The following is a 9939-nucleotide window of genomic DNA, read 5'->3' on the forward strand; positions in this document are numbered from 1 at the left end:
TCAATTATATATAACTTCATCCCTTCTGAGGAAATCTACCTGTTTAAATAGATGCTGTGATTATTTGACACCCCAGGGCTTTTTGTATGAGTGTGTGTGTGTGTCTGTGAGAGTGTGTGTGCACGCGTGTGTGCATGTTTGTTTGTGTTCTGGTGTTTCTCATCCCACTTGCACTGATGTAGAATAACAAGCAGTGGAAAACATTCTGAATTTAGTTTTATGCTCTGCATGTAATTGTTGTCAGTTATTTAGACTATTTTTTTAAATATTGTTTCCCTTATTAAATGACCTTTGTTTGCCTGCCTGTTTTGCTGGCATGCAGGAAGCTGTGTGAAAGGAGTCTGGAGCTGCAAAACAAACCTTCAACTGTGAAACAATGCAGCAGTGACAAACTTAATTTAGCATGCTTGTGACATGACTAAACTGCTGCTAGTTATTTTCCTGGCTAAATGTTAGAACCCAGTTTAAATTCTGCTTAGTTACCAAGAAATATTTTTAAAGAAAAGGATTTTCCAAGTTGCAAAGTATCAATATTTCTAGATTTTTTTCAGAATTTGGATTTTACACACCAAAGCCTGTTTACAGGTCTTTGGCACTGTGTAAAGCCTTTTGCGGCTCCGGAAAAAGGAGCCGCAAAAGGCGGCTCCTTGTCTGAGATCTGATACAGATAAAGATGTCAAGATGTCGAGGCCCAAAGACGACAAGTTTGAAAATGAGAAAACTCTGTGAGCTTACCAGAGCTGCGTAGCCCGCTCCTCATCTCTGCCTGAGGCTTGCGGCTCAAGGCTACATTAGCCGCTTCAAGCATAACACAGCAGAATCCAAACAGCGGCCAGACCGCCCACAGTCGAGTTGCATCTCGTGTATGTGCACCTCTGCTTCTGCTGCATCGACTTTGACCCTTTAAAAAAATGTGAGCTTGGCAAATATTAAAACAGTGCAATGCTAAGTCTGTGGAATACTTTTTAACATCTCTGCAAAGTATACACGTATTTTGTTTTCCCTCCAACCCAAGCTTGTGCAACACAACACGCCCTAGCAACGAAAGCAGGATTATTGTTTGTTACGGTCTGGTTCAGATACTCCCATCACATTGTTAAGGTAAGGGACTGATTGCTACCTTGGTTAAAATTCTGAGAGTCAAAAGTGACTCGAACCTGAGAAGCTGTGGTTTTGTTTAACAATAATCTGAAACTACAGTCTTGCCTAAACGTAACCACACGCATGACTGATGCAAACCCCGGTGACAAAATGCTGCACTTTGAACGTCTCCATCAAAGTGTCATGTCGGAAGAAATTAGCATCATATGAACATCATTTCCTGCAAATGAGTTGCAAAAACAGCACCACAATGAGCTTTTTCTCATATGAAGATTAAGGAAATAAAAGATGAATTGAAATCAGCAGCAGCTTTACCTGTTGCTAACCCCAACACACCATTTAATCCTCTTTTTTTCCTATCTATGCAACCTCCTATCAACAGAAAATAATGCAAAGAGAATGTTCCAAGAGCAGCTTGACTGATATGCAATGCAAAAGCTGATTGATGGTATGTCCTGTTATCTGCTTTCTCTTTCCACCTGTCTAGCTTTCGTCTCACCCTTTTTCCTGTGCACATCTGCACACACACACACACACACACACACACAAACGATACGTGTGAAATATACTGTAAACACAGACCCAGAAAAGGACACGCAGTCACCGCGGATCTGCTTTCACTGTGTTCTGCAAGGGGCCGGGACAAGGTGTATACATAATCAGACAAACTGTTTAATCTCTCTTCTTGCTGCAACGTCCAACAAACAATTCACATTCCCTCTCCAAGCCACCAGTGTAAGAACTGCTCTCTGCTCGCGCTGCTTTAAATTCATGCACTGTGCATGCACATACGAGCGAATCATACAGTATTCAGGATGGAGAACAGAGGTATTAGCTCGCCTGATTTCTGTCTGTGTTCTGCCAGGGGCTTTCCGAGAGGCATCTCAAATATTCACAAACATCCATCAATGCCTGAAAGGGTCAGACGCTAGCCGCGGTCACACAGAATCACACTCACGCACACACACACACACACACATACATACACATTCAATTAGGTTCTTTTTTGCTCCTGGAGTTTCTTTAATCACCTTTTTTCGACCATCTCTTTCTCTGAGGCCTGCAGAAGGAGTGTGAGTGTGAGCGTGTGCATGTGTGTGTTTGTACATCTCATGGGCTTCTAGTGTCTTGCAAAGAAATCTATTCTTGATTCTGTGTGTATGTGGGACAACATACATACATGTTTGAAAGCGGATAAGATTTGAGGGTTGAGGCTTCCCGTAGTCGGTGTGTTTGCGTGTGTGGGGGCCCTGCAGAATCTGATAACACGATCATGCTTAAGGACTCCTGTTTCGCTCTAATGCTCTCAATATTACTCTGCCCTCATAATTTCCCAGTTGCAAATATCAAAGAGAAGCAAGGGGGGATAGCGAATGCAATCAAAACAGCTAATCAGCGGTAATCATGGTTAGGACAGGCGGTTTGGAGAGGTTTTTCTTATATTAATGGAAACAAACGAGACGATGCTGACAAGATTCAAGTGTTGTTGGTGAAAAGCTGTGTTCTCTTCTCTTGCTTGTTAGCCTCCTCTCACTCTCTGGTCTCTGGTGAACATAGCCAAGGGCGCCTGTTGGCTGTTATTTCTGAAGACCTCATTCATTAACCTGGCATTCGGACAAAGAAAACCCTTCAATGTATGTACACGCACACGTTTGCAAGTATGTACTGTAGCAGCAAACCAATACCCACAACAGGACATGCAGGGTGGGAGGGGGTGCGGAACAAGAGCACAAGCATAGCTATTGCATCAGACGTGTGACATCTGTGAGCAACGATACGCTGATCACACAAGTACACACACACACACACACACACACAAGAGACACACATTCGAGAGACCTTTTTCCCAGCCGTCAAATAAATTGATTGAGCTTGCTGCTTTTTTTTCTTCTGGCAGTTGCAGCCCTCTGCAGACCTTTTGTCAACCTGTACCTTTTAAATAGATCTTCAGCCAATAATCAAATTCTGCTCCATCAGCCCTGCATTAAGAGAGAGAGAGAGAGAGAGAGCGAGTGAGAGGAAGACCTATAACAGTGAAGAAGCTTGTATGGTAGCACTTCATAATACATACGAGATTTAATGTTTCTTAGTGGTACTTAAATGTAGATACAGTGGAAGGAAATTATAGGGAACAAGGGAGTAACAATTTGGCATTTTAGAGGAAATAAGAAATAAATTATACTCTGTATAAGACTTTTTGTAAATACCAAGGAGCTATGGGGTACAATACTGGGGGGAGAAAAATTGAGAAAGCAGTGTAAGCAATAATTCTGCAGAGCCTATAAAGTAATTAATGGTATAACATAATTCACAGTCACAATATGTTACCAAGACGAAAGGGACTTCTCTCACAGATGGAGGATTATTGAAGAACATATAAAATATATGGAGTACTCACCAATGCTGGGGTACGGTGGCTGGAAGCCTGAAGAAAAGAGCAAAGTATTTAAATAGGAATGGAAAGACTTTGAGATGCTGTGCCAATCACCTGATGCCTTAAACCCTTTAATAAAGTTTTATGAATTTAAGTCCAGTCTTCTGTCCTGATGCCCCGAATTGGTGACAAACTCTGATGTACTTGTTGTAGAGGACAACTCTGACCAGCTTTTATGTCCCGTCACCATATTGATACAATAAGTAACAAAAAATATATGTTGAACTGCGTGGGCTGTATTACAAAGTGTTACGGCTCATACCAGCGGGCCGCAGGGCACCTATCAGCCATTGTGGAAGCACAGGGAAGACGAAAGCTTCATTATCTGGTTTTATTGCCTGCTTGACAGAACTCAACGCTTCTTTAGCAATGCAAATGTCATTATGCCTCCAGCTGTCAAAACGCAGTCACACACACACACACACACACAAGGCTCTCTTTGCATATGCCTTCTTGCTGTTGCGAGGAGTAACAGCGAGGAGGAAAAAGGCGATTACAGCAGCCCCTGCTGGTGCCCGGTACAATTAAAGCGCTTCCTCACTGCTTTAAAGCCTTCTCAGCTTTTGCTCTTTATCCACCTCCACCACTGCTTCCCTCTCCTCATACATAATCAACTCTGCTTTGAAAAGCCTGGAAAATGCACAGCCTGGTCTTTTTTATGCTATATATAGCACTTCCTGGCAGAACATAATGACAGACACTGTGATTATTAATCAAACTGAACAGCAGGCCAGAGAGCAGAGCAACATGTTTGTGACATATCTCCCCAGAGGCTGTGCAGATCCCATAAGCAATGTTATCTATAAGTGTGATGTTATTCATGTGTCACCTTTGAAATCTGTGAATTTCCTGTTCTTTTCTGACAGTTGAGCCTGTGGTCCCCCAGTGTGTTTGTGTGGGGGGCAAAAATAAAGGAAATGAGAGTCATCTCATATAGTGGTTGAGCCTTTGTGTGTGTGTGTGTGTGTGTGTGTGTGTGTGTGTGTGTGTGTGTGTGTGTGTGCGTAGGTGGTGAATATATACATGGACGTGGGTCTGCTAAGCTACAGTCTGCTGTAACTCATTTACATATGTTCCCATTTAGCAGATCAAGACATTTTGCGCTCATTAAAATGTTTTCCTCAACCTTTGCTTCAGCCTTTCTCATCATCACCTACGAGCTGAAGCGGAACAGAGAACACCTGCAAGGTCTCATGCTCCAGCGAGGCTGCAACACGGACTGAAATAAATAATACTCACATGACGCTGGTCATCATCTTCTCCTTCCTCTTTATCTCATTGGCCTATTGGGTACCGTCTCTTAGCTTGTTCCAGCACCTGGTGCATTGGCAGAAACATTACACACAGCATTCTCCACGCTCATATCTAGATGACAATGCTTAGTTCATAATATTATTAGGAATAGCCCATTAATAAGAGGTTGTGACTGATACATGATAATGACTAATTCACTTCAAGAGGTCATAAGATCACCTACGTCACCTGCGTGTCGCCAAGTGCAGGTAAGCAGCACCAAGTCTGGAAGGGAGGAAGAAGAAGCGAACTGTGAAAAATTATGGTTCAGTTTTATTTTCATTCATTCCAGTGGAGGACACCTGGCAGAGCACATTTCTTAGGATTTATAACATAATTATGTCGGCACACAAAGCTTAAACAATGACAGTATAAAACGAGACAGTTGTGATGTCACTGGATGTCATCTGAGGATACACGTTGTCTCTGCAGAGAGAAGCTGTTTTAAAAATTAATTTGATTCTTGTGATAGTGTTAAAGTGTCTTGTGACCAGAACAGTGAATTATTCCAAAGTGGGACCATAGTCGACTCTTCTGGAGAAATTTAGTTGTATTTCAGGGGGAAAACTGTCAAACAAACTGTTAATTACTGCAACCCTGTCTCCTAGAAATTATATTTAATTACAACAAATTTGCCTTCACGATTACATTGTGCTGACAGACATAATTGCTGCTTGGATCATGTTCAGAGTCAACGTTTGTGCGAGTGTGTGAAACACTGTGTGCTGTGCCAGAGTCACAGGGAAATGGTCAGGGTGCATGATGAGGGTATAGATTGTACTATGGTAAAATTAAGGGCTTGCATTCACACTGTGGTCAGGCTTTGCAGAAGCACTTTGCACAGCATTAGGCAAAGATCCTGCTTGTTGGTGACTTTTTCTGCACTAACATAGACCCTGGTATTTCCCGAATGTTATCCAAGTGCCGTCAGTGCCTAAACATAAAAAACAAATGACATACATTGTCAGCAAAAATACGTTCAGTATCAACATTTTTGTGACTTGTCAGGGACGTTAATTACCAGCATTTACTCATAATGTCAACGCATTCTCAATTCGGTCGGCATCATGTCTCATTCAAACCATATTTGATGTTGCAAATGAGTTGTAAATAATTAATTTCTAGAAGGCAGGGCTATTACAGATCAGTGTTTAGACCACATGGGTTAGTAGTGGTATTAACGATGGCTCTGCTCTCTTCAAGTGTCATAATAATGTCATGATAGTGTGACAGTGAGCCAGCAAGCACAATATGCTGAGCCTGAAACTGAAGCAGCTAAATTGAATCCTGCTTCATTCATTTTGTTATCTACACGTGTGATTTTCCTGCTGCAACATGTCGAAATGTGTTCAGTGAAAAAGCTCTATTGATGCTTCAGATTTGTGGTTTTCACAGTCTTGGTGCAGAACAAATACAATGCTTGTTGATTTTAATCGCACGCTAAGCAATATTACATTTGTCGAGACCTGCAGCCATGCTTACTTTAAGCGGTACAACTCAACTTGCTGTGCAAGTGTAAAACCTCACTCAACATTATGAATCTAGCATCGCACCATGCGGGCTAAGTGTGTTGAGCTCTATGTAAGAGTGGCTTTGCTGCAGGTGAACATCTATATGTGCTTTTTCTATTTCAGTTTCATAGATAAGACAAGATAAGATAAGACTTAAGTGAGCACATGCTGGGGAATTTTTCTTGTTTCAAGAGTAAAATACAACGGAGAGGTAGAACACAGAACAAGTAGAACACATAGACAATAGATACTAAATAAAATCAACTATGGCACTTATGTACATTATATACAAAGACTATATCAATTCTAACACACACACACATACAAACACATATATATACAGATGTAATTAGCTGACTAAAATGAAATGGGAAAATTATCACTAATGCTATACTGTGTTACAGGAGTTCAAGGTAAATTGAATAATTGTATGATTATGACATGTCTTTGTTCTATGAAAGGTGACACATTCGTATTGCAGCCAAACAGCAACTAACCACTTCCTTTTCTCTGCGCCTCCTCCACAAATACATTTAAAAGCTGATGGTGAAGTTCCATCTTGTGTTCTCTGTCTGATGGTCATCATGTTCAGACGAAACCAAACAGCTCTGCTCTCTGTTCAGCTGTTAGCTTTGTGCCAAGTCTTCGCAGGTACAGTGGAGATTTGTGTTTACGATGCATGCCTTTTTCTAGATGTGACAACAGATTTCATTTTGTATTGATTGATTGTTTCCTTCGCTGTCAGGGATCGTTCGAGACGAGCTAAAGAATATGCAGGTGTTCAGAGGAGATTCTGTCCAGTTCACTTGCAACACATCAGGTGCAAATATAAGACAAATCGACTGGACCAAAGTCAGCAGGACCAAAGGCAGACTGGTTTTTTCTCATTCAATCTCAACGAATCAGACTTTTTCAAATTGGACCTCTCACAGACTGATAATAGACCGAAACTTACCTCCAAAGCTGAATATCTTGAATGCAGAGCATGACGATGCAGGACTCTACACATGTACTGTAACTGCTGCAGCTGGTCCAGAGACTTTTCAGTGGAATTTAACGGTGTCTGAGAAACCTGAAGGTAGGTAGAGCATAGAGCAGTCATCTCTACACCAGGCTCAGTGCATTTCAAAGCTCACACTGCATGCTACATAAACTCAGTCACTTGTGATTTTGTGCAGAAATCAGTCCTTCGTGGATTCTACAATACATACTCGCACCTGTCATTGGATTGCTTCTGTGTGCCATCGCTCCAGCTGTCTGCCTCTGCAGGTGAGCAACACCTTTTAAATTTCATACTTAGAAGTTTGTACAATGAATTTCACTCCTCCCTGCCACTGTTGCCACAAACGACAAGATAATGGTAAAAGCTGAAATGCAGTGTAACAGTAAGCAGAGTCATAAAGGCAGTGAACTGACTCGGGAATGTCTCTAAAAACAGAAATATTTTTCCAGAGTTTGCTGACAGAATACAGCCAGTGTGAGCTACTGGTCATACCAGACCAAGTGATTCTGTAGGTGCTAAACTGAGGGCCCTGAGGTGAGAAAGGGTTTGTTCTGTTGCTTCTGAATTTAACTTCTTATTTCTAAGAAGAAAAAAGTGCTACTTCATCTTTCCCAGTTACTCTTTCTTGCTTTAAGCTTTCGACTGAAAGCTTGAGAACAGCTATTGAGCAGACCTCGTGGGAAACCAACAGATCTAGGTTCATTTATCTGCATTTTATCAAGGCGATGCAGAAATCTTAAAATGTGTAACTTGGGTGAACTGACTCTCTTTGGCTTTATTTTTATGGCACCACAAAAACGAGTGCGAGCAGCTGCAGGTATTTTATTAACCCTGAAATAACTTTTGTCGGGGTCGTTGGTCGAGGTCTTGTGCACGGCAGACAGTCTGACAGAAAATGCACAAAGTGATGCGAGTGGAAATGAGGTCAGGGCCGTAGCTGTGAATGAGGACACTGAGCTCCTGTCCTTTGTATTACTTCTTGGTATTTTGGGGTGAATATGGGAGGAGTTCATGTCCTATCATTAAAAACTTAGATATCATGGTTATTTTACAGGCTGATCCAAGTGAGAATAAGCATCAGACTACTTTTTGATCAAAAAATTATAAAGTCTCCATATAAGTACCGATACGACACCTTACTTTAGGGAATGTAAACATGTTTTGATCTTTTTCTTTTTTTATTTTTTATAACTGAATGTTTTTACTTTAAAGAAGGACATACAAAGCATTATGCATATAGCAGTTTAGGTATGGCCCCAAATCCCATGCGCAGCTAAAATAAAATACAAAATCCATCCATTATCTATACACCGCTTAATCTTCTGCAGGGTCAAGGGGGACTGGAGCCTATCCCAGCCTATCCAAGCCGTCTCTCCGGCGAAGGCAGGGGACACCCTATAGAGACAGACAACCATGTACACCACTCATTCACAGCTACGGACAATTTAGAGTCATGAGTTGGACTGTGGGAGGAACCCGGTGAATTTTTAACATTGTGTTATTGGTGCTTGTGTTTAAGCTAAAGATATGAGTACTCGTCCCAGAGCTGTTTGTGAATACATCATGACCTCTCATACAGAGCATCTTTCATGTGTTTAACGTTTGAGTTGTTTATTTTGGTGTATTCTCCACTGTGCCACATGTGAACTCAATCTCTTACAATAAAGCACCTGAAACACCTGGAACTTGCTATGAAGTGGTCACAGCTTTTTCTCTGCAGGAGGGCCTGGACGTCGAACCCGAACCCAGTCCAGGACCAGCGCCATCTCGAGTTGGAAGCAGAGGTCAGTGGAAGTTGGTCGTCTTTGACGCTGTGACATTTCCCTGCTTTTCTTCCTCTGAGAAAGCGCTGAACTTTATTTTCACTTTCTGTCTCTACAGGTGGTCCTCTCTCAACCGCAGGCTGGCACAGACCGAAAGACAAAAAACAAGCATGGGAGACAGTACATGGAGAGGCTCAATTCCATCTATGGTCTATGAGCTGACAAGACATTCAGATGAAAGTTAAACAAGAGACATGGACAGAGCCTACGAGAGAGATCAACATTGACGAGCATTGCATTTTTCAATTTCAAACCGAGTGCTTCAAGGGAAGGCAATCAGACGGCGGACAACTGGGTCACTGGTGCCCAAACACATTAAAACCAGTTCCTTCACTCTAAGGGATTCTGTTTTTCCATTGTCTTTTGTATTTGTGTTACTCTATGTATTTTAATATGTTTAATATGTGTGATGGTTTTTATTATGAATGTGACCCAGCTGTCCTGCACTATGACCTCACCGAGGGAAGTTCCCGACAATGTTTGTTGTAATGGCAATAAAGTTAACTGAAGTCAGCAGGCTGCGATTGGGGTCCTCTGCCCTCTGGGGTTGTGTGAGGGAATGACATGAGGCCATTTCAATTCAAGTAAATGGCATCACAGAGACCACAGACGAGTGCAGGTTTATTTTCAATTATTGCAGTGGAGAACAAATGTGACTGCTCTGCTGTTTCCCTCAGTGGACACGAGACACGGACAAGATTTATTGTCGAATCATGCTGCCACACGAAACAGGATAAAATGATGTTTTATGATAAAAGTAGTGTAGAGAGAGAG

The 9939-nt window shown here is 41.8% G+C and overlaps 1 protein-coding gene across 3 annotated transcripts; it reads left to right on the plus strand.

The window, feature by feature from the left end:
• The first annotated feature begins 4897 nt into the window (after nt 1–4897).
• Nucleotides 4898–9678, plus strand: LOC121616394. 3 transcript variants are annotated; one of them, XM_041951138.1, is made up of 6 exons: nt 4899–5037; nt 6880–6990; nt 7085–7417; nt 7518–7608; nt 9049–9126; nt 9224–9678. In XM_041951138.1, the coding sequence occupies exons 2-6, from the start codon at nt 6915–6917 to the stop codon at nt 9348–9350; spliced, it is 705 nt and encodes a 234-aa protein (XP_041807072.1). In that variant the 5' UTR covers nt 4899–5037; nt 6880–6914; the 3' UTR covers nt 9351–9678. The 3 variants fall into 3 exon arrangements, with proteins under 3 accessions (XP_041807074.1, XP_041807072.1, XP_041807073.1); XM_041951139.1 differs by having other exon boundaries at nt 4904–5037; nt 9063–9126; XM_041951140.1 differs by lacking the exons at nt 9049–9126; nt 9224–9678 and adding an exon at nt 8671–9003 and having other exon boundaries at nt 4898–5037.
• The last annotated feature ends 261 nt before the right edge of the window (nt 9679–9939 follow it).

This window comes from Chelmon rostratus, chromosome 13 (assembly GCF_017976325.1).
Source record: "Chelmon rostratus isolate fCheRos1 chromosome 13, fCheRos1.pri, whole genome shotgun sequence".
NCBI classification, from domain to species: domain Eukaryota; kingdom Metazoa; phylum Chordata; class Actinopteri; order Chaetodontiformes; family Chaetodontidae; genus Chelmon; species Chelmon rostratus.

Bases quoted from the DNA above. Each gene is read 5' to 3' on its own strand.
- LOC121616394 (XM_041951138.1), top strand. From the start codon at position 6,915: ATGGTCATCATGTTCAGACGAAACCAAACAGCTCTGCTCTCTGTTCAG. The intron at 7,418-7,517 runs GTAGGTAGAGCA...GATTTTGTGCAG, and splicing joins GGTGTCTGAGAAACCTGAAG to AAATCAGTCCTTCGTGGATT. The intron at 7,609-9,048 runs GTGAGCAACACC...AAGTGGTCACAG, and splicing joins CCAGCTGTCTGCCTCTGCAG to CTTTTTCTCTGCAGGAGGGC.